Below are 24297 nucleotides of genomic sequence, written 5' to 3'. Positions count from 1 at the left end.
TATTTACTTTGGATTTGGACCTGGGTGTTATAACTGGACTACTGGAATTATTGAGTTTGTCATTTGTACATTTATAGCTTTCTAGTTTGGAACAGCAACCAAACAGGACAGATACAAACTCCAATTGATAGTTAGAACTGCAGAAAAAACAATTGCAACCAGACTGCTTTCTATATACAGTGATACCTTGTCTTACGAACTTAATTGGTTCCGGGAGGAGGTTCATAAGGTGAAAAGTTCGTAAGACGAAACAATGTTTCCCATAGGAAACAATAGAAAACCGATTAATGTGTGCAAGCCCCCCCCCAAATTTTTTTTTGCAAAAACAGCGCTCTGCTGAGCGCCGCCGCCCAGCTGTCACTTTCTGAAACAGCCGGGCACTTCTCGGCATTCTCCCGAACACCGAACCCGAAAAGTTTGGCAAAAGTTCGGGTGAACACCAAGAAGCGCCGCCGCCCGTCTGTCACCTTCTGAAATAGCCATGGGGCTTCTCGGCATTCTCCTGAACGCCGAACCCGAACTTTTGCTGAACTTCCGGGTTCGGTGTTCGTGAGAATGCCGAGAAGCGCCCCGGCTGTTTCGGAAGGTGACAGCCGGGCGGCGGGACCGAGCAGAGCACCCATTTTTGCGATCCTGGGAGGTGGGGTTTCCCATGGAGGGGAGCCTCAGTGGAATCCCAGGATCGCAAAAACAGGCGCTTTGCTTGCAACGGAAGTCCGGAGGCAGGGCATCCCGGCGCCGGCGGGTTTGTAAGGTGAAAAAACTTCGTAGGAAGAGGCAAAAAAATTCCGAACCCCGGGTTCGTATCTCGAAAAGTTTGTATGACGAGGGGTTCGTATCACAAGGTACTACTGTACCTGTATATTGCACAAGTCAGAAGGAGGGCTGAGAAAATATCTACAGGCATCTCATGTAAACTGTTTAAATTTCTCCCCTTGGAATGCCACAATAGGGCATTACATGCCAAAACAACTAGACATAGGGATAGGTTTTTTACCCCCTTGTGCCCTCACTCTGATGAACATCTAAATGTATTATCTTATATCTAAGAATATTTATCCATGTTGTATGGCTGTAGTATTATTACCCTTCTCATCCTCTCTACTTCTCCCTTTTATTTGTATAATTATTATGATTATTATTACCCTGTTGCTTTTTTATATATACACTGACAGCTTCTGCACCGGAGACAAATTTCTTGTGGGTCTTGCTCAAATAAAGTTTTCTAACAGGGTAGAAGAAAGGTGCCTGGGTAATCAAGAACAAGGAAGTATAGCAGGGGAAATGAAAGAATTCACATCATCCCATGCATACATTTGGAAAGTTAAAATGAACGTCTGCCCTCTGTTTTTTATATAAAAGGGATCAACAATTATGGTTGCAAACCTAATTTGAAATGTTTTTATGAAACAAAGGAGGAGGAAACTGCACAGTTAAAGAAACATCAAGCTTATGTTCTAAAAGATCAAAACATTTCTTCCCATTTTCTTGGGACAATACAGTATTCCTAAGTAATTACCCATATTTATTGAGCTTGGTTTTAGAGCCATATTTGTTCTTTGGGGCACTGACAACAGCTCTGAATGCATTTTTTTAATCTAGGCAGAGGCAGACAAAGATACGGTCAATTTCAGCCTGAACAGGATTTATTGCATTATACACAGCAAACAAAGAGTGATCTAATCTACAAAGAAAGTCACAGAGCAAGTGACACCCACTCTTGTGATACAATGTTGGGATGGGTGAGTGGCAAAACCAGTCAAATTTAGGTTCAGTAGTGTACAAATTTTATAAATTCTGAGAAATAATCCGGATTATTTGGATGGGAAACTAGATAAATTTTCCTTCTCTCTTTCAGAAGTCTCAAGGTCACATCTCCAATGATGAACCCACTCTTCTTATATAGCTGAGAGATAAAAGGCAGGGAAATAGGAGCTAGGCACTGGCTTCAGCTTACTAAGTTCCTGTGTACTCTGCACAGGGAGGTGGAACAATCCACAAATGGGTCATTTCCCCCACCTGAGTTCTGCAAAACTCATGGACATAAGATGTGGGACTGGCTCATGCCAGTAACTAGGAAGCACTTTTAATAGCCAAGGAGGTTGAAGCATAGCAGGAAGATAGGGCTACACAAAATGCGATCACAGCTTCCCATCCTTCTTTCTGTAGCGAGTGCGACGTTTGGTCTTGGCTTCAATGATCTGTTGAGATTGCCGCTTCAGAGCTGCCCTTGTCACCACATCAGCATCATCCTCCCCACTGTCCTCCTCATCTGCAAATAGATTAAAAAATAGATCCAATATATCACACCGCCATAAAACGAGGAAGATTATCCACCATGACAGGAGAATATAGTAGATGAGTGGTAAAATCTGTCATAAAACAAAGGTCAGAGTCAGAAAACCACAACTCTATAGCTGTCTTATAACTAAAGGAGATAATGTATTTTTGAAGCCAAAGCCATGAGTTCAATGTCACTAGGACTGTACACAAGAGTCATAAAAGTAAATTAATAGAGACCATAACCAACTGGTGCAAGACTGTGATAAATTTAGACAATCAATTTTCAGGTTAAAAATAAATTAAAATTAGCATGCTGTCTACCTTATGTAATATACTCATCATGTGTGGTTTTGCAAAACTTTATGGAGTTTTTTCATATTGTGGAAAAGCCAAAAAGAAATGCTAAGATATTATTCCCAGCACTGAAAGTTACACCATTCAAAGTAATAAGGTTGGGACAGTCAATAATTATATTAAAAGTATAAATAAAGGACATTTTAGATCACTTCTCTTTTTTGTTTGCAAACCTATTTTAACAGCCCTAAAGGCAAGAAATTTATGTTTTAAAATGGCACTGAAAATCTCAGTAATATTCAGTAATTCCACTCAATCATGGCATAATTAAGATCACAAACAGTCCTCAATCATAAGAAAACAGTAACTTTAACTGCTGGATAAAAGTTGATTCTGTACTGCCACCACCTGTTGAATCCGGATACAGAGCCACAGAAAATGCAGGATATAGTTTTTGTTCTGTGGCCACATTGACCACCTAATATAAGAGTGTCAAACTTGATTTAGTTGAGGGCTGCATCAGGGTTGTGTTTGACCTCGGGGGGCATGGTTAGGGGGGCATGGCCAGCTCAACCTCATTCATGTTGGAGATGCCTGTGGGGGCCCAAGCACTCTGCCAGCAAAAACGGAACTCCTGAGCTCCATTTTCATTGGCAGAGACACTTGGGCTGGTTCTTCACTGTTTCCAGGGCATCCCTGTGGGCCAGATCTAAGCACCCCATGAGCCGGACCTTGAGTTTGCCATCTTTTTCCTAATCCCTATCTAGACTTGCTTACTTACCATAATACATGTCCTGCTTCTGTGCAATGGGAAGTTTCACTCTGGTATTGAAGGCAGGCAATCTCCTCTCAAGTTTAGAATGAAACTGCAACAACACAATTGCACTTTAGACTGTAGACATGGGGGAGGGCAGCAACAGCTGGTACACTGAGGTAGAGTCAAGCGAACCAGATAGTTCAGCAATTGTGATCTACATTTTTCTCACCAAATTAATAGTGTTAATTCAGAGGCACTAAAGCTTATGAAACTATAGGATATATCCTATTTCAGTGATGGCGAATCTTTTTTTCCTTGGGTGCCTAAAGAGCATGTGCACGTGCTATCGCCCATAATTCAAAGCAAAAAACTCATCTCCCATCCCCGGAGGCCCTCTGGAAGCCAAAAACACACTCCCAGAGCCTCTGGGTGAGCCAAAAATCAGCTGGCTGGCACACACATGCATGTTGAAGCTGAGCTAGGGCAATGGCTCGTGTTCCAGCAGATATGGCTCCACATGCCACCTGTGGCACCCATGCAATAGATTCACCATCACTGTCCTATTCAAAGAAATGAAGATTAGAAAGAGCTACTGGGTAAAGTAATGAGTTTTGAGCTAAAAAGCAACATTACAATTCTTTAACAGTACTTCCCAGGATGACTTCAAGGCTTACAACTAGCCTATCACAAAAATATCTATTGGCTGATTAAAAACATGCTTAATTAGGTCAGTGAAAGATCTAGAATCTGCATTTGCCTAACATGCTAAACCTAGTTACTTCAAATCTTACTTTGCTTTTGTGGTTTGTTGTTTTATGCAAACCTAGCCCATTTGATTAATTTATGGTTCACGATATCCTGAAAATGTAGAAAAGGATTAAAACAGTGCACATGTTAAAAGTGTTGTGCAAACATGGCCATTAAAAAAAGAGTTTGCATAAAAACTCAAAATCTCACCTAAACGGGCCTGAGATTTAATTTTAAAAAATGTCCTTCAAAATTGGAAACCTTTGTTAGTGCAAAAATTTAAATCTAAACTTGGGCAGTCCAGAGTAGGCCCAGGACCTGTTTCTATTTAGAATTATATGAATCATGCATACAGACAAAGAATGCCTTGAACAGTTCTACCAACTGTTATGTCTACTATGATCACTGACCACCATTAACCTCTGTAGAAGCTTGGAGGAAAAGTGCTTTCTTTGGTCATTTGTAAACATTTGACCATTAAAAACAACCTTCATTCAAAAGAAACTAAACTTCGGACTGTTATTTTTAGAATTTCACTGCTTGGTAAATAGGGAAATAGATAACTATAAAGAATCTCTTTAAACTGTGAAGTCCTTGGTGCTGCTGAAGATTGGCTATTTGCTCCAGATGTTTTGTTTCCAGACTAGGCAACATCTTCATTGCTACTTTCTTTTTTCGATCCACTTCAATAACACTTTTCTTGCACATCTGCAAGAAAATGACTAAGCTCAGAGAACACCAAGGACTCTACAGTTCAATCCTGAGTTACATAAATTATCTTCTATTAATCCTTATAAAACAATAATCAAATACATTTTTAAGAAAATATAATTCTATGTTGCTCTTAGCCTGATCTGGACTCACCTCCACTTCTTCAATTCTCCTAAGAAGCTCTGCCTTGTCTCGATCCTTCAAGTATTCCACCAAATATAGCAATTTCTCTTCTGTTTGTGCCATGAGATCAAGAACATATTCACTTGCTTTCTCATCCAACTCCATGGAAGCAAAGCGGCTATCTTCCTAGGAAAAAGAAGTGCTGCTAACTGGCCCGTGTTTCAATATAGCACAACAGGAAATTTAGAAATTTGCTAGAAATCTAATCTGCTTAGGGTCATAAAGAGAACCACAAGAAAACACCAAATGCATTGCTTTTCAGTTGTTATTGTTTCCAGTAGAGCCTTTGTAGTGTTTGTGCAAGGACACAATTAGCTCTCCCTTTTGAAAACATGGGGAACAATCATGGTGTTAAACAAACTGAAAATGGGAAGCCATGGTGTCCGCTGGGTATCAAGCAGCTTAGAGGTACTCTTCATTAGAAAGCTAATAGCCCCAACTCTAGAAAAAGGCACTTGGTGACTGCAAAAAGTAATCATTTAATACTCACCAGTTTGATATGCTGAACTTTGGAAGCCAAATGTTCAATGCCAGCCTTGGCATTCAACAGAACCCGGTTCACCTTGTCCAGTTCAGCCTGAGTTGCATCACGCCTCTTTTCTTCCTTTTGTAGGTGATCATGTAACTCCTTCATCAGATTCTGTGCTCTGGAGCAAAACAGGAACAATACTAAACTCCAGAAAGGAGCCTATGAACTTCAACTCCTAACTTTTACTGCTCAGTTTGCTACTTGCTATACATTCCTTCATACTGAAAAGCAGAAAATAAAAGTTACCATTCTGCAAGTTGGTGGCCAGTATGTGCTTAGGTTCACATCTCACAGCCAAACAAAAGCAAGTACTCACCCTACTTTCCGGGCCTCTCCCGAGTACTTAGTATGCTCTAATTCATGTAACAGTGCATCCTTTTCTTCTTTAAGCTGTTCCAAGGACAATTCATTCTCATTCTTCATTTCCTCCAGCTGTTTGAATGTTTCTTCTTGGGCCAGAAAGCAGGCCACAACATCCTATCACATGACCATGAAGTAGGCAAAGCATCATCAACCAATCCAACTTGGCTTCTTCCACAGGCTAGTCTTTACAGTCAAATTAGAGACAATGTGCCTATATAATATATCTCTTGGGGAGCTTGCAAATATTGTTAATCAAATCTAATATATTCATCTTTAAAAAAAAATATAAGTAAAAGAAAATTCCAACACCAACATAGCTCTTTGGATCTATATGGATTTTAATAACAGACTGGTTTTTATCTTATAACTTAACAATCAAGTTGAAAGGGGGGCAATCCACAACATAGATGGTGTCTTTCACAAACTTCACAATAGAACTATATGATGCAGATCTGAGAAAGATGGCTGGAGGAAAGGATAATGGGAGGACTCTGGCAGTACCAAGAGCAAGCTCAACAAAGGGCATCATTTCAGTTTAATATCATTGCATTCCCCTGGGAAGATCCTAATGACCTAGGAATGAAAAGGTATCTAGGAGCAAGAAGAGGCTTTCTTAATGGTTTGGGTTTCTGGTGATTTTCTTTGACAGATCAAATTCATTTGAGATTGGTTCACAGAACAGTTTGGGAAAAACCCACAAGGGTTAAGACCTTTCAGTGTGTGTTTTGTTCAGAACGCCAATCTTACCATAAACTACATATTCTGAGCACTAATGGAGAAAAAATCCAGGCCTTTTCTAACTATGGATTCTGAAGAGATGCGTTCCTTAGAAACCTCAGCCTTCTGCTGGCTAAGCAGCATTGTGCTTAGGGACATGATGCCACAATGTAGGAGAAGATTTTCATACTGTATTAGTTCTATTAGTACATTGTGTAGGTGGATGACTATGAGAATGGGCAAGGACAAATAGCAGGCAGAAATAAGCCTCTAATGCTGCAAGGTCAATGTGATAGGAAAAATTAACCCTGTCTCTAGAATAATGGGGAAAAAACAATTTCCTTGAAAAAAATTAAGATCCTAAATAGATGGATGACCCTAAGTGTATATTGTGTTTCCTAAATGAAAGACTAGTGGCAGCTGGTGCATGGAGTATTTTTTAGGCTGTTTTTTAGTCACACATGAATGATGAGTACTCTAAGCAGCTCTTGATTGTTGACGTCAAGTCTGCCTTGGCATGGAATGATCATGGGATGAGATGGTTGCAACAAAAACAGAGCTGAAAGAATACAAATCGGAACTGAACTTTATAACTAGCCCTTCTGATTGAGAAACAAAAAAGGCCGATAGCTACAATTATTTCAGTCTGGATCACCTTGTGCATACATTTGATTTATTTTCTGGTATTTTTCTCCTACTGATTTTGATTGATTCCTCCTGAGTTCTGTAACATTAAACTCTGTCATGTAAACTCTTGGTGATGAGGGTTAGGGTTAAGGTTAGGGTTCTGCTTGAATTATTCTTCATTGATTGATCCATCAATTAAATCCATCAATTAAATTTGGGTTACTGGGCATATGAAACAGATTTTTTTTCCTGGCTTCAACAGTCCAAAAAACAAATATCTAAGGATCACACTGCTTACGGTATAAGGAAATGTGACCGAACAGGTATACTGGATCAGAGTAAAGACCTACATAGATCAATATTTTGTATATTGGTCCAAGCGATATCAATGGGAATTTCACAAGTAGGACAAGAATGTAAATTCATTCTATCTTTTTGGTTTCTCTTATTACTTGTTTGCATTTTAGTGCAGTTTTATTTAGTTTTGTTCTCATTTGAACTAGATTTCTGGTCATTCTAAAAAACATTGGATCTCTTGATTTCAATTTCAGTTTCTATGTTACCAATCCCCTATGTTTTTGAACAATCACTTTGTTCAAGATAAATTAAACTTAATGTCATTGTAGAAACTATTTCAAATTGTTCCACAGCACTCACATTTTTTTGCAAATGTGGATGATATTTAGGATTAAATCCAGTGGCCTTTCCCCTCCATTAAATTTCCATCGGTTCTAGGATTCTAAAGGGCTTATCAGTCTTTTATTGAATTATATGAGGACTGATTTAAGTTACCAATTACAGAAAATTCTATCCTTTATCTAGCTCTCTAATTTCATTTTCTAATATACGAGTACCTTGAAAATTTTGGTCACAGGAATGACCAAAATGACAATGTTATCTACAGCACTTCCATGGAATTGTTTTTTCTTCTGGGCTTTCTTTTTTGTTTGACATGCTGTTTGTGAGCTACAAAACAGTACTTTCTAAATGTCCTCTTCTCTTTTCTTCTAACTAGGGTTTCTAGAAGTACAACCAGACCCTTCCACCATGTATGTTTGGCCATTTTATCTACCTCTTCATGGAAATCAAATTCCAAATTCTCCATACCTGCACAGAGCTGAATGGGAAGCCAAAACCCCACACTTTAGGAAGGAATTACAAAGGATTTGCAGCACAATACATAAAGCTCTTACATTAGCCTCGGTGACTCCAGTGGCTGCTCGGACTTTGTCAAAGTTTTCAGATGCGATGAGCACAGCCTGTTTGGTTTTCAAGATGTTTGTTTTCTTAAACTGAGGTTCTCTAAGCAGATCTTCAGTTCCAAATGCTATACGATCCTTCTGGGAATGCTGGAACACATGAAATATACATGGGACATGAAAATTGTAGGTCAGCAAATAACTGTTGCATGACTTTTTTTATTCCATTTTTATATATACATATCAAAGCATAGAATGTGGTAGTGGAAAACAAATTCATAATAAACTGTTGAACTGTTTTTTATGATTTTAGAAATTGCTTGTTTTTCTTCGTACATCTTTTCTTTTGTCATATGCCAGGCATAACAACTCTTGGTCGGTAATCAAAATGAAAAGAAAAATAGGCAGTCACTTCATGGATAACAAAAAATGCTACACTACCCGTCTTTCTGCACGCTCATTCTGTGCTCTCTTTTCTTCTGTCATTTTCTTTATGTCTTTCAGTTTCTTATCTCGAATCTTTCTTTCTCGGTAGATGGTTTCTTCTTGAGTCAAAAGCTGCTCCTGCATTGTAAGGGTAAATAAACATGACATACTGCCCTGATCTGCATAGTTCTGCTATTCTTAAGGTTGTTTGAAATGGTCCTTTAGATACATTGATGCGATGATAGCACTGGTTTATCCAAAGCTGATAATCCTTTTAAAAAGGTTTGGGGATTAATGGCTATTAGTGTTTATGGCAGTATGACTGACTCTGAATGCTATCTGCTGGGTTTCCTTGAACAATTGGTTGGCCACCGTAAAAACAAATTGATGGGCTACAATGGTCAGAAATAATCTAGCAAGACACTGCTTAAATTCTTATTATTCTTTCCCCAACCTATATCAATTTTTTTCATGGAAATCCACCCCATTTGCTCCATTTACCTTTAATAAAAATCTCCAAGTATATTCCAGGAATTTGTCAAACAGAGAGCTTATTATTGGGGACACTGTTATAAACAGCGACCATATCAGTTTTTATTTCCTGTTTGTTTTAACAGGAGTTTTTCCTAATATGATTCTTGAAAGATACCTCTATAACAAATCATATCTTATTTAAAAGCTTGGAAAAAATAAAATAAAATATGGAAAGATATGTCTGTATACAAATATAATTAATTTTGCAAAATTATGAATCCAGGTAAATAACTAATAAGATAGATCTCTTTCCACGGGCTTATCTTGGTATATCTCCTGACATTCACCTGCACACTCCTGGATATCTTAAATACCATGCCGTTTCTCTCATGGCAAAGTGGCTCCATTTCTGGCAGTTATGATCTTTCCTTACAACTGCTAATACCCATTATAAATGGAGCAGTCTGGACAGAATCAGTATCTTATCTGAATTAGATCCTAAGCTATGGTTTGTGATACTGCACAGAGAATTGCATATTCTCTTCCACTGCTGATACCTCATCTCTTAATACTGTGTTTCTCCCATTCCCCTACCCTAGCAACGTTGCGAGCATGTTGTGCATCAGTGTTCACGCTTTCCAGTTCTTGGAGCTCATGGCGCAGACGTAAAATTTCCGCTTCCAGGGCATCCAGCTTGTTCTGAAAGTGCAAGCTTTCCTCCTGGAAAGGGGATGAAAATTTCAGAGTGAATTATAGAACTATCCGTTTTAATGTTCTTACATTTTCCACCATGGGCCATAAAGTTACAGGTATTTATTTGTTAGATTTATTTATTTATTTGTTAGATTTTGTTGTATTGTTAAATTATTTGCATTGCAGATATAACAAAATTATTGAGAATATAAATTCCTAAACTAATCCAGATATTAACAGGAGTTCAGTGATTAGGTACCTCCTCCACAGGAAACCCATGAGCAAAAGCTGTTGTTTTTTGATCACTTCAAGTTGAATAGCACTATGCTAGTGGCTAAAACGTATCTTCTTTCTTTCAAGATTGTGGGGAATGCCTAGAGTTGGGTATCTTTTTTTGAAATAATTTATTTTGACGAAGGCATCAAACCTGCATATGTGCTTTTAGCTTCTTATACATGTTGGTGATGCGTACAGCCTCCTCAGTCTTGAATCGGGCCTTTTCCAAACGGTTCTCCAGTGTTCGCAGAGTCTGGATGCAAAGAACAACAAACTAAGACAGCAGCTGAGCCAAGGATATTGAAAAGCCTCTAAAACTCCATTCAATTTGATTTTGTCCCTGTTGTAAAGTGCTATATAGTTGCTGAAAGGTGAGAAATTTAATTGCTTTAAAGTAGCTCAATGCCCCAAAGAGTCCAATTTTCCTTCTCAGTGTTTTTCACATTGTAGAATTTAACAATTTAAAAACAACACATCATGTCTGGAGTCACTCAACTCCATATAGCCACAATACTAATAGTCTTGTCCAATGTCTGGGGAAAGAAACAGATCTCCAGTATCTCACAAAAGATTAGCAGGACCAGGGACTCAAGGGATATTTTGTGCCATGGGGGAATGCTGCACACAGACAAGGCAAGTTCCTTCCTTCTATTAGGCATCATGGTTTAACAGAAGGGTCACAAATATGCCTACCCTAAGAGACCTCTGGAGATGGAAATAAATTACTGGAGACATGTTGTTCCTTTATATACAGTAATCAGCACACTGAGCTGCACTTGGAAGCCCACTGAGAACTAGTGAAGTTCACAAAATAGATACATTACACAGGTATACCAATGTGTACTCAAAAACATTTTTGCTGCTGTATTCTGGACTGGCTGTAGATTACAGCTGATCTTTAACAGGAGAGAGACAACAGTAACAGTGAGCAAGACATTCTAGACTAGGAATGGAATGTCCACATCAATCACACTATTATTGAAGAAAAGATTTCCAATACAGTATTTTTTGGAGTTTGAGGGAATTTACAAACAAAAGAAATAGAATAGTTTGCCTCCTGGGGATGTGGATACTCCATCACTGGAGGTTTTCAAAAACAAACTAATAACCATTTGACTGGTATAGTATAAGACTCCTGACTTGAGCAGGGGGATTGGACTAAAAGACTTTCAAGATCCCTTCCAGGCTATGGTTCTATACGTCTGTGGTGTTGCCTTCTTGTTAGATTATATTGTTCTGTTCTTCAAAAAGCGTGAGTTGTAATTTGGTAAAAGTTCTTATTGGACACTTGGCATCTGGTTATTCTTTTCCCCTTTTTTCAACATATATAACTTTAATTGTACAGCAGGTATTGTATGAAGTGATACATAAAATGATCTTGTGCATTTTATTTATTTTGAGCATACCAAAATAATGATTGATCTGTTTGTGGTCACATTTAGAGATGCTTTTGTTACCTAATGAATAATTCAATCATCTCAGTACTTCAGTCTTGTTACATATTAAAGAGCAACTGTATCTGACTAAAAAGCGTTCTCCCAAAAAGACATTTTATCAAATTTTAAAAGAAGTTAAAAAAAGCCCCAGAGCTTTATACAAATTGATTATAAATGGAAGACAGCAATATCTGGTCTCGACTCTACAAAAGTCAAATATATAAACACCTGAAACTCTTAAGCTATTGATAACTTCCAGTGCAGGACATCTATCTCTGTTTTTAAAAATGCCTTTAAAAAAAAAAATTGTAATTATAAATACAAACACACCCCTTCAGAAAAGAATCAAACAATAGAAATACTTGTCAGAATTTCTAGAATAGTACCTTGTATTACAATTTAACCCCATAACATATAGCCTCCTATGTGAGTATAATGCTAGAATGTGAGTCCAGGGATCTTCTCAACTCAAACCAAGTATTGAATCCTTGAATTATGGGTCCTTCCCTGGAGCTCTTTTTCATTATAAGCTAAAATGTAAAGAGCTAGCTATTATAATGTGGCACATGCACAGAGTTAACAGAATGTATCTGTGTATCATTCTTCTTTATTTTCAGGTGAGCAATAATTCAAATCAAAATAGCTGAACATTCAAAATGGCAGAACATCTCTATCAAAACCATATGGAAAAATAAAGAAATCTGGTATAGAAATTAATAGTAAGGATCCAAAAGACCAAATTTTTGTCCATTGCTTAGAAATCTAATCATGCTACTCCTTCATCTTTCCAGCTTATCTGGAATTAGAGTACATAAATCATGTCTAATTTTAATACCTGGATGTACATCTAATAGCTAGAATTAGGACAGCCTTAAGGGAGAAAATGGTAAACTTGTTTTTTGCCTACCTCTTATGGTAGATTTACATACTTTTACAATAATAACCAACAAACTACATATTAAAGCTTATAATTAGCAAATACATGCTTGATTTTCATTGTCAAACAGAGGAGGTGGTTAGGAAATGCATTTATTTATCAACTTTATATAGGTGTCCATTGCATAAAAAATTATTCTGCAATCATTACTGTTGTCACAATTCCAATCCAAATCAGCCCATCCCTCCTATAACTACTAATTGTCCCATGAGGACAGCTGCCACTAATAAAAAATGAGAGCTGATATCTGATAATGTTTGGAATGTCTAAACACTAACTTTGAAAAGTGTTCGGAAACTTCAGATCGTGCAGAATGTGGCTGCGAGAGCCATCGTGGAGCTTCCTAGATTCGCCCACGTTTCTGCAACACTCCGCGGCCTGCACTGGCTGCAGATCGGTTTCCGGTCACAATTCAAAGTGTTGGTAATGACCTTTAAAGCCCTACATGGCATTGGGCCAGAATACATCTGGAACCGCCTTCTACCGCACGAATCCCAGCGGCCGATAAGGTCCCACAGAGTTGGCCTTCTCCGGGTCCCGTCGACCAAACAATATCATTTGGCGGGCCCCAGGGGAAGAGCCTTCTCTATGGTGGCCCCGGCCCTCTGGAATCAACTCCCCCCAGAGATTAGAATGGCCCCCACACTCCTTGTCTTTCGCAAATTACTCAAGACCCACCTTTGTCGCCAGGCATGGGGGAGTTAGGATATTCCTTCCCCTAGGCCATTACAAGTTATGTATGGTATGTTTATGTGTATGTTTGGTTTTTATAATAAGGGTTTTTAGTTGTTTTATTAAATTGGATTGTTACATGTTGTTTTTTATCATTGTTGTTAGCCGCCCCGAGTCTGCGTAGAGGGGCGGCATACAAATCCAATAAATAATAATAATAAATAGCAAAACAGCAAAATATAAGAGATCTTTTAGTCATCACTACATTCCATGAAGAGAAATTGCAGGAGGGCAACAGTAACATCTTTGTTTTAAAGCATGACCCTTGTGCTGCTATCTGGATGGCTTTAGATATTGGCTTCGCTCAGATTGAAGACATTTTCATACTTTAATGCACTGATTCCTCTGGTCCCTCTTTTGTAAGAAAACAAGGAAGGCTAGGATCTTGGCTCTCAAGCCCTTCCATCCTACTGCTCTGCACTTCTAAAAGGGAAGATTTAGCCTTCAACACAAGGTTTTACGGTAATGCTTTATTTTAGATAACCATGAGGAAAGACATCACCAATTTGAATATTGGGAAGGGGCCCCAGCAGTGGTGGCCTGCTCCCGGTTCAGCCTGGTTTGGCGTACAGGTAGCAGTGGCGGCAGGAGGCTCTGCCCCCCAAACTGGGCTGCTTTTGTGCATGTGCATTGCACATGCAGGCAAGTGCACGCACAAACCAGTAACAACAGGTTTTAGAACCCACTACTGGGGCCCCACCCATGTGAGGAATGGAATAGGATAACTCACCATGGCCAAATTGTAGGGAGGGCTCCCGATTTTCATCACTGCCGGTTTCCTGAGTGCATACTTCACTGTATGCCCAGTTCAGAGGGAAAATAACTTCTACGTTGCAAACTAGGCAAGGTTGCGAAGCAAAAATTCAATCTGCAACCCATGATCAGCTGGGCTTTGGAAGCAGAGATAAAGGTCAGTATAACCCAGGGGCGGGTGGGCAGGTCAATTTTCACAGATACAGAGATCTGGTTCTCTCTCGGCTTTGAGTCAGCGCTACTGGGTCTAAAGAACTGGTCCAAACAGGAAGCAACCCACTACTGCCAACTTGCCATGGTCAGTTCGCCGCAACCAATTTGTCATAGCCAACTTTCTACAGACAACTCGCTAATGGAAAACTCAACATGGGCAACTTGTCACAAGACAACTTGCTGCTGGACAATTCAACACTTCAATTTCATTATTTAAAATAATTTTAAAAATATTTTAATTTTTGTCATTCACTTTTCATTTTGTCCCTCCTTTGGCATCCTTTCTTTAATTATTCCATTCCACCATTCCTTCAATATTATTGTAACTGTTGTCCTGCAGTGAGTTGGCCATGGTGAACTGTCCCACAGTGAGTGCCAAATTGTCCACAGAAAGCTGGCTGCAACAAATTGGCCATGGTTGGTGATGACAAGTTAGCTGTGAGAAATTATTGTAGACTTTTGAGGAAAGCTTAGGGAAGGTATTGGCTTCCTCTTTCCAAGGGATTCAGGCTTCTCACCTTGGCTGCCTCGATGTTCCCTTCTTCCATTTCTTGCATATCATTGATTTCTTGTGCCTTAGTACTGTACTGAGTCTGCAGCTCCTCCAGCCTGAGCTTCCTCATCTCCACTTGATGCTTCAAATTGTTTAACTGATTGATTTTCTCGCATAGTCGATGATTGATTATCTGAATAGCACCCTTTAGTGAGGAAAGCAAAGGTTTAACACAATCTGAACAATTGAAGAGGCTGCTCATTTACTGACAAAAGGACTACAGTGTTACCTCTACCTAAGAATGTCTCTACTTATGAACTTTTCTAGATAATAACTGGGTGTTCAAGATTTTTTTTGCCTCTTCTCAAGAACCATTTTCCACTTACAAACCCAAGCCTCTGAAACTGTAACCGGAAAAGGCAGGGAAAAGCCTCTGTGGGGCTTCTCTAGGACTCTCCTGGGAGGAAACAGGGCCGGAAAAGGCAGGGAGAAGCCTCCCTGGGGCCTCTCTAGGAATTTCCTAGGAGGAAACAGGGCCTCCATCCTTCCTGTGATTTCCCCAATCGCATGCATTATTTGCTTTTACATTGATTCCTATGGGAAAAATTGCTCCTTCTTATAAACTTTTCTACTTAAGAACCTGGTCACGGAATGAATTAAGTTAGTAAATAGAGGTACCACTCGATTTGAACTATAGACAGAAAATAATTTTTAATAGATCAGAAAAAACTTAAATTGAGAAATCTTCCTTCTCATGAATCTTCAATCTCATGGTTTTGTCAGGAATAGACATTAAATTGCAATGCTTGTTTTGTCATTTGACCCTCCATAGTTATTCCAACCTCCCTTAGATATTCAGATACTTTTGGACTTTCATTTGAGCAAGTAGAGTCTGCAGAGCAGAGGTGAAATGTGAATTTTTTCCCTGTCACTTCTGTGGGCATTGCTTATTTTGTGGGCTTGGAGGTCAGGGGGATGTGGCTTCAGGTGGCATGGCCATGTGACTAGGTGAGCATGGCCAAGTTGTCATGTGACTGGGTGGGTCCATTTTGCCAGGAAGCAGAGGGTTGGAGATGAGCTCTGAGGTCCCTTCCAGTTTTTGCTGTGCTGTTTCAAACCATCCTCTGAAGCTGTGTCTAGTGTCAGCAAATTTGTGGTCCTCCCTCCCTCCTTTCTCTCTCCTTCCTTCCTTCCTTCCTTCCTGAAACAACCCCCCCTCCCAATAAAATACTACTCATAATAAAAGGCTCACAGAAAAACATGGAAAAATCAAGGTGCTAATGAAGAACTTGCCTGAAGCTCATTCCACATTCCTGCCCTATAGAGGTAATGACTGTATAGAAAGTGGAAGGCTGACGGTTGGCTCCATTCACACAAGCAGGCAGACAGATCTCTAGAAAAGCATTCTAGATGGGCTATTTTGAAATTTTCCCATGGCAAGATTTGACAGCTAACAAAACATAGTACTGTAGTAGAATTAGAATAAGCAGCCCCACACTCGTGACCCGACACAGGATGAAAGTCATTTAGCCACAATGGGAATCACTCAAATCCTTTTAGAAACACAAAGCCCATATTGCACAAATCCCAAAACTTCAAAAACATAGAACCATATAAGAATCCTTTTATCCACTGCTGAATGTCACTTTGCTTTTGCGGTCAAAAACTTCCTGCTGAACAGTTTCTGAAGGCTTTTCAATTTGAAGCAGGGGTCTCCAAAGTTTGCAACATTAACACTTGTGGACTTCAACTCCCAGAATTCCTCAGCCAGCCATGTGGCTTTGGAGATTCCTAATTTAAGCAATAGCATTTGTTTTTCTTCTTTGCCAACTGATCTCCCGGCTGGAAAGTAAGTCCTGATTTTTTTCCTTCTAACACTTCTCTCTTTCTTTCTCCCTTCTCCCCTCCCTCCCCTCCCTCCCCCTCCTTTCCTTCCTCCCTCCCTCCCTCCTTCCTTCCTTCTTGGGAACTGGCAGGGAAAACCCAGGAAGTGATGATGTACTGCCATCACAGTTCTCCAAACCAGCAGTTGCAACTGTTACCTACTTGCCCAAACCGGGCCAAACCAGTAGGATTTCACCTTTGCTGCAGAGCCTGAAATTTTTTTAAAAAAACACAACAAAACGGTAGTTTTCCTTTCAATTCTGTTAATTTTAATTTTCCTCATTTAACAAAATTAAAATATGTAAAGAAAGAATATTTAGAAAAAGCAAAAGTTAATATAAACCCACATGCTACAAACAGCTAGATGAATTCCTTATTCTCTAAAACTAATTATTTGTTTCTGATTAGAATGTGATCAATTTCAAGACGGCTGGTTTCTTGACGCTATTTCTTGACGCTATTTTTTGCTTCTACGCATGCGCAGAAGCTTGGTTTTCTGTGAACTGGCAGCGAGGTAAGTTAGAACCCACCCCTGCCCTTCATGACTTGTGGACTTTAGCTTCTAAATTCTTGAATCAGATGTGCTAGTTCAGGAATTCTGGAAATTGGAGTCCACACGTCATAAAAGAGCCATAGTTCCCCACCCTGCAGTAGAGGCATCTTAACTTGAGTTTGCCTAGAATTCTCAAACTTCTTTAATCCTGTAATGCAACTCCCTAAATGCCAGCTTTTTATATAGCAATGAATTTCAGAAATGTTTACCTCCCCAGTTTTATTTTTCACAGCTCCTTGTTCACTTGGATGTTCCTGAAATGCAGCTTTAATTACTTTTTCCTCTCCCTGGGGGAAAAAATATTCCAAAACAATTATAGTCATTAAGTGAAGGTAATCTAAATCCATTTTTTTGAAAAAAGTAATACCATTATTGACTGGGTTTTGGTATTAATTTTTGTTGAATAAGAATTTGTTGTCTGGTTCATACATAATCCTAAAACACAATGAATGGCTCCATATATCACAATAAAAGGCCAAAAACAAATAAGTCAGATTATAGGTTCATATAACCCCTGAAGCAAGCTCAATGGAGGATGAGAAATGGACATAAACAAAAGGCTCTGCTGACTTCCTTCCTTCCTTCTTTCTTAATATAAAATATACAGAAGATACAGAAAGGCTTAAAATACAATTTTCTGATAAATACTACATATTTATAATAAACCTTGCTAGTAGAGCAGCATTAGGAAAGAAGCATTTGTGTTAAGTTACAAGCAAGCCAATCAGATACAATGAAAAGAGAACAGTTTTTAAATAATATTTTAAGCTGTAACTCTGATTTTTTTTAAATCACAGAACCACAGAATATGTATGTATGTATGTATGTATGTATGTATGTATGTATGTATGTATGTATGTATTATGTTTCGGTGAGTTCAGGACTTTTCCCATGTAAGATTGAGTGTCTTTGCAACATTTCAATGAGATCACACTCGTCATCTTCAGGCTATAGTATAGATCTATTTCAAGCTATTTTGCTCTCATCAGCTAGCAATACCCTTACTGGGATTTGAACCTGAGAAGTCTGCCTGTAAGGCAGTGGCTTTAACCTCTAAACCACAGGCTCTCCACTTCTCAGCTTTTACCAGGGAAGAGTTATATTTCTGTCAAATATACATTCATATATACAGTGCTCCCTCGATTTTTGCGGGGGATGCATTCTGAGACCGCCCGCGAAAGTTGAATTACCGTGAAGTAGAGATGCAGAAGTAAATACTGTACACCATTTTTGGCTATGAACAGTATCACAAGCCATCCTTTAACACCCCTAAATTACCATTTCCTATTCCCTTAATAACCATTTACACACCATTATTACTGGTATTCACCATTGAATAAGACACTTAGTGTTCCTGATATTTATAAACATAATTATTTATTAACAATTTTTTTTTTGTTATTTATTTGCAAACATTATTAGTTTGGTGATGATGTATGTCATCATCGGGTGGGAAAAACCGTGGTATAGAAAACCCCCCGCAGAATATTTTTCAATTAATATTTTTCGAAAAACCGTGGTATAGGCTATTCGCGAAGTTCGAACCCCCGAAAATCGAGGGAACACTGTATATATGTATGTATGTATCATTGTATGTATGTATGTATGTATGTATGTATGTGTGTGTGTGTGTGTGTGTGTGTGTGTATATATATATATATATATACCGGTATATATATATATATATATATATATATATATATATATATAAAAAATATAAAAATGAGTGTGAGTGTATGTATATACGTAACGTAACATAATATAATGGTATTTCTAAACATTGAAGGAAGAGGCAAATGGCTGTTCCCTGTCACTTTTGGAATATAAATGCAGACATACACACAAATGGATAGATACACAGACACATAAAGGCATAGAACTGCTACAATATTCAAAAAGTGACAGGAACAGTGACTTGCATTAAGCTACCAGATCTGAGCTGAAAAATACAGACAGACTTCAGATGCCCAGAAACGGTTTTTGTGTTCTGATTCTTTTTGCCATTTCAAACTAGTCAGGATATGTGCCACTTTGATCTGGCATCTGCACATTTATAGTCAATGAAATCAGAAGTTACCGTGCTTGACAAATGAACTTGCCAGTAACATGTTTCAATCTGGCAAAATTGTAAAACAATTTGCCCTGAAGACAACATAAACATAGCAGACTGTTAGAAAATCCATTTGATGAGAACCCAGATTGTTGGGGTCTGTAAACAGCTTAGAGAGGACTGTAAAGCACTATGAAGCGATATATACGTCTAAGTGCTATTGTTATTGCTATAGAACAGAGCAGCCTGAATTGAATAAGCAGAAAGCTTAAAGATATTCCACCAAGAGAAGATGAGGTTAGAGTCACTATACTTTTCTTTTCCAATGTCATACTGTATGAACCCACAAGAAAAGATAAGACATTTCAAAGACAGGGAAAAGAAGTGGGGATTATGATTTGACAAAGCCTCACTGAGACAGGGCAGTGGAAGGCTACAAAGCTCACCGCTAGAAGGTCTGCCAACCTCTGATGCAATTTCTTATTCTCCTGCCTCAACCGCAAAATGGACTCCTTGTTCTTCTTGATGTTCCATTGGGAATTCTCATAGAAAGCTTTACGGTCACCTTCTGTAATGAGCAGAAATGAAACCACTCTGCTAATCAAGTAGTTATTGGCTCATTGAAAAAAAATGACAAAGCCAAATAATTTCAAACTGACAGGTTATTAATTTTGAATGAAGTTGTTTAATGCATCACTAAAATGAAGGAATATTGCTGTAAATCAGAAGATACAACTGTGATGATAGAATTTCTATCTATATGAACTTATATTTTATCAACAGAAAATGAGATTTTGAAACTATATTCATTCCTACACTTCAAGCGTGAAAACAGGTGAACTTTTACATGTTTCCATAAAAGAAAATAGGAACTTTGTATAGTATGATATTGTAAGGCCATTGGCCATGGCAGAAATATCTCCGATGCACTTTCACTAATTCCATATTCCATCAAAAATAAATTAAATTGAATATATTTTGCTAACTTTGGTTAGATTGATACTATTGGAATATTTAGATGAATACAGATAATACCCATAAAGGTTGACTCAGCCTTCCATCCTTCAGAGTCCAGTGAAATGAGGATTGAGATTGATATGGGCAATAGGCTGACTTTGTAAATCACTTAGAGGGGGTTATAAAGCACTGTGAAGTGATGTACTATAAGTCTATTGCTATTTTCCTGTGATTCCGTGTGTCTAATTGGACTTGACAACAATAAAAGTATGGTTGTGATATGATCCTAAAATGCCTTTTTCATCTTTATGGGGATTGTTTATACAAAACCGTATTACTGTATTATCAAATTCTTGTTAAATTCAATCGGGTGTGTTTAATTTGAAGAAGTGAGCAAGGAACTCTTAAGTCTTGCAAAAGCCTATTCTTCCAAAGAATGAATGGAACTACTTGTGACCTTTATAGCAACTACCAACTCATTATCCTTCTTTCCTCCTTAATTATCATAATCTTTTCATCCCTTTATTCAATCTATTTTCAGTCATCATCATCATCCAGTTTTTTTCTATTGTCAGCAAAAAGTCAACAAAGGATTTCCAGTCCATTATAAAAATATTTATTGTGTTGTCCCTGATTAAACAAGTCACTTTTATCATTTCTGCTAGTCCTGACTTCTTCAATTTCTCTATTGTGGGTTCAGTATTTCAGTATTTCTCTATGTATATAGCTCTTCATAATTACTGTAAAGTCACCAAGCTTCTTGAATGGCTACTTAAACTATTTTGATTTCAGCCAGGATAAGAACTGCAAATCTAGAAATAGCTATTTACCATAACTTGCTTCCTCTTGCTTTCTGGTCATTTTCACCTCATTTTTTGTTTCTCAGTTTTTTCAAAAAGACAGAACAGAACCAGTTTCTGGTTTTCTTTTGAGGAATATCAATTATAATTTGTTTTTTAAAAAGATTCCCCCCCCCAATATTATTCAATAATATTATTTAGTTCTCTTTGTACTAATTATAACTTCTAATACAATAAATGTTTGATTGCAAGTTTTATCTTACTCCAGGTATTGAAATCCCTAAAGGACCTTAATCAACATAAAATCTGACATATTTCAATAGTTATTCTTAATTGTAACAAATGCTTAATAACTTATTTCACTTGTTTTAGTATAAAGTTGGTAGGTAGAAAAGTCTATCAACCTCTTTTACATTCATAAACACAGAACCTGTTTTATTAGTGAAACAGAATTCAAAATCTCTTTCATAACCTCATTTGAACAGTACCCCATAGAAAAAAGCCAGCCTATGGTTTAAGTTGGAGAAGTGAGGTAGGATCTGGGCAGGCCACTTATTCACATGCAAACTATGTATTATGATCAGGGGTGGGCTACTGCCTGGACCGGGGGGGGGGGGAATCGCAGTGGGGTAGCGAAAATGGAGCTCCACCCAAGAGCTCCCAATTTGCACTGAAAGATGTTGAAAGAAAATGCAGAGCGTCCTGCATAAGCCATGCGCACAGTGTGGTAGTAAAAGTTTTGGTAGCCCTTCACTGATTATGGTTTTCTTAAGAAAATCCTACTTCCCATATGTTGTGTCTTTTTAAAGTTATCGTTTTCCACATGTTAAGCTGATATTTCTTGAAGAAACTTTTGTGCTTTTTTGGCCTTGAATGAATGGATCTCATGTATTCTTTCACACAGATTGATTCACATAAATACATAGCATAAAGTTACACATTATTACTACATCTAACAATGGACTGTATGGTACCAAGCATTATGTGCTAGGGACCAAATTCTAGTATTAATATACTATACCGATACGTTGCACTCCTCACAAGAAATTCAGTTTTTTAGATTTAGATTACAGTGTAGTTGTAATTATTCCAGGTTTGGGGAAGGAGCTTTTTTCTTCTATCCAGTTAAAAAAAGGATAATTCAGATCTAATTTTAATGCCAACAACAATGAATGAATAAAATCTTTTGCTAGGTATTCTGAAAGTCTCATTAGCACATATGTCTAGGCAAACAAGGTGTAATAATTAAAATTTCTCTAAGGGATTAAAACCTCTTAAGGGTTTAAGATGATAGTTGATAGAAGGGTGGAAGGCATTAATGTATGTTTTTTCAATGTCTTTTTAATCTTCGTCTTTATTCTGTATATTTTTTTTAAAAAAATTGAATGTGTGGACTATTTGGTGTAATTACTTACTTCAGGTGCCATAGAAATTTACAAGAGCAAAGAGTCACTCTCTAGGCATAATGAGGCTTCTTTCTAAATGCCCAGTTTTGCAATTTATACACTGCTCAAAAAAATAAAGGGAACACTAAAACAACACAATATAACTCCTAGTAAATAAAACATCTGTGAAATCAAACTGTCCACTTAGGAAGCAACACTGATTTCACATGCTGTGCACATTTAACTTTTTATAGAACAAAGTATTCAATGAGAATATTTCATTCATTCAGATCTAGGATGTGTTATTTGAGTGTTCCCTTTATTTTTTTGAGCAGTATATTTAGTGGATGTACGTATCCTGTCCTTTTCCTCTCACCCTCTATATTTTCAGCACCCCTTACCTAGAAGCTGAATCTTGCTTTGCAGCTCCGATATCTGCTCATGAATAGGGGGTTTTATTCCTTCCAGATGTGTTACTGGCATGGCAGCAGTGATGGTGGTGAGAGGGTGAAGTCAGGAAATATTAAAAGTGGACGGGAGAGAAAACACCAGCTTGGTTCAACCCGGGCTTCCTGAGATAAAAGCAGGCAGAGCCTGGCGGTAATTCTTCGGATGCAGAGGGCTAAACAGGGACTGAGAAGGAAAATGAAGTTAGCACACGCATACAGACACACTTGACAGCAAATGGGCTTCAGCCTGGGAAGTCTTAGAGCCCTCTCTCGTTAGCCTTCCACAAAGGCCACTGCCGCCCATCCAGGCTTTCCTCGCGTCTTTTGTTGGAGGCCGCAGCTCACTTGCCCACCAGCATCCCTACGCCTAGATGGGTCTCCATGACAACCACTTCCGACGCAAAGCGCTCATTGGTGGAAGGAAGCGAGTATTGCAGGGCACGATGGGAAAAAAATCAAACTCTCCATGCATCAGCCGGAAGTGAGGCCGGAAATACACCTCGTAATCATCACACGGGGGGATAATCCCAAGTTTATTATTAATTTGTCACGCAGGAGATTGAAATGGAAACATTTCATTTTCCACGTGGAACAAGAAACAAATAAAAGACGAACTGCAGTTAAATCCTCTTTGGTCAATCCTATCGCATTGGCAACATGACTGGGAAAGAAAGCACTTCCGCCACTCTCATGATGGTCACGAAGGAAAGCCGAAGTCAAAACAGCGACCCGGGAGAAAAGGGCCGTTTAAAAAAGCCCCACCCATTCCGCGCGCTTTGGGAGCGGATCTTTCATAACTTACTTCCGGTTTCGAGGCGGTGGGACTTGGGACCTTTTTCCACGGGAATTTTCGGCGGGAGGCGGGTAAGGAGGGCGGCGGGGGTGCTGCATTCACGTGGAGGGGCGCGCCTGTCGGAGGTTGCTGTTGGGGGCAGATTTCGCGGGGAGTGGGGGAAACGCGGAGCTCTATTGGACTTGCCCCTCTGCTCGGCTCTCGGTGTCAGTCGCCACGTAGCTAGAGAGCCAGTTGGGTTAAAAGGCAGAGCATGGCACGCACCGCATCGCGTTCACACTCTGTAAGCTTACCTTAACCTGCAGCTGTTCTGACAACTTGTTTTGTACCTTCACCCTCTCTGGACAAGTGTGGACAGAATTCTAGTCCAGCACGTCTGGAGGGCTCTGGAGACTAGGAATGGCTGAGATAATTAGCCATTGTTGCCTTGAATGTACTGTACTCTCGTTTCAGTGCGAGTTAGGTTCAAGGTCTGCCTTTCTGCAAAGCAAACATTCACGCTTTGTATTATTGTTCAAAAGTTTAGAAAGTGGATTCGACTAACATTCTATGTATTTAACAGTATTTAACTATTAAGTCTTTG

General features: G+C 38.7%; 2 protein-coding genes across 5 annotated transcripts in view; one reads left to right on the top strand and one right to left on the bottom strand.

Moving 5' to 3' along the window:
- Positions 1-1628: 1628 nt before the first annotated feature.
- On the bottom strand, positions 1629-23643 carry ODAD3 (outer dynein arm docking complex subunit 3). Of its 2 annotated transcripts, none has more exons than XR_011558177.1 (13): positions 22874-23398; positions 19777-19898; positions 17490-17567; positions 14869-15048; positions 10431-10532; positions 9905-10030; positions 8852-8974; positions 8405-8560; positions 5821-5981; positions 5466-5622; positions 4946-5097; positions 3359-3443; positions 1629-2272 (listed from the first exon to the last, which is right to left on the bottom strand). XR_011558177.1 is itself a non-coding variant. In XM_070741682.1 (13 exons), exons 1-13 carry the CDS (start codon positions 22953-22955, stop codon positions 2142-2144), a joined length of 1659 nt encoding a protein of 552 aa, XP_070597783.1. In that variant the 5' UTR covers positions 22956-23643; the 3' UTR covers positions 1629-2141. The 2 variants fall into 2 exon arrangements, 1 of the variants encoding a protein (XP_070597783.1); XM_070741682.1 differs by having other exon boundaries at positions 4946-5101; positions 22874-23643.
- The window catches only part of PRKCSH (PRKCSH beta subunit of glucosidase II), a 74568-nt gene continuing 73735 nt past the window's right edge, over positions 23465-24297 (top strand). Inside the window, exon 1 of one of the 3 annotated variants that reach the window (XM_070741685.1) lies at positions 23465-23739. The gene's annotated coding sequence lies outside the window, so the exon portion shown is untranslated. Of the gene's footprint in view, positions 23998-24297 lie in introns of all 3 variants that reach the window. The other 2 variants (XM_070741683.1, XM_070741684.1) reach the window with 2 other exon arrangements.

This window comes from Erythrolamprus reginae, chromosome 2, assembly GCF_031021105.1.
Source record: "Erythrolamprus reginae isolate rEryReg1 chromosome 2, rEryReg1.hap1, whole genome shotgun sequence".
NCBI classification, from domain to species: domain Eukaryota; kingdom Metazoa; phylum Chordata; class Lepidosauria; order Squamata; family Dipsadidae; genus Erythrolamprus; species Erythrolamprus reginae.
The sequence above is the reverse complement of the archived record's forward strand: the minus strand, read 5'-3'. Positions and strand labels throughout refer to the sequence as shown.

Bases quoted from the DNA above. Each gene is read 5' to 3' on its own strand.
- ODAD3 (XM_070741682.1), bottom strand. From the start codon at position 22,955: ATGCCAGTAACACATCTGGAAGGAATAAAACCCCCTATTCATGAGCAG. The intron at 19,899-22,873 runs GTAAGGGGTGCT...TGCTCATTACAG, and splicing joins AAGCAAGATTCAGCTTCTAG to AAGGTGACCGTAAAGCTTTC. The intron at 8,561-8,851 runs GTAGTGTAGCAT...CATGTGTTCCAG, and splicing joins ATGAGCGTGCAGAAAGACGG to CATTCCCAGAAGGATCGTAT.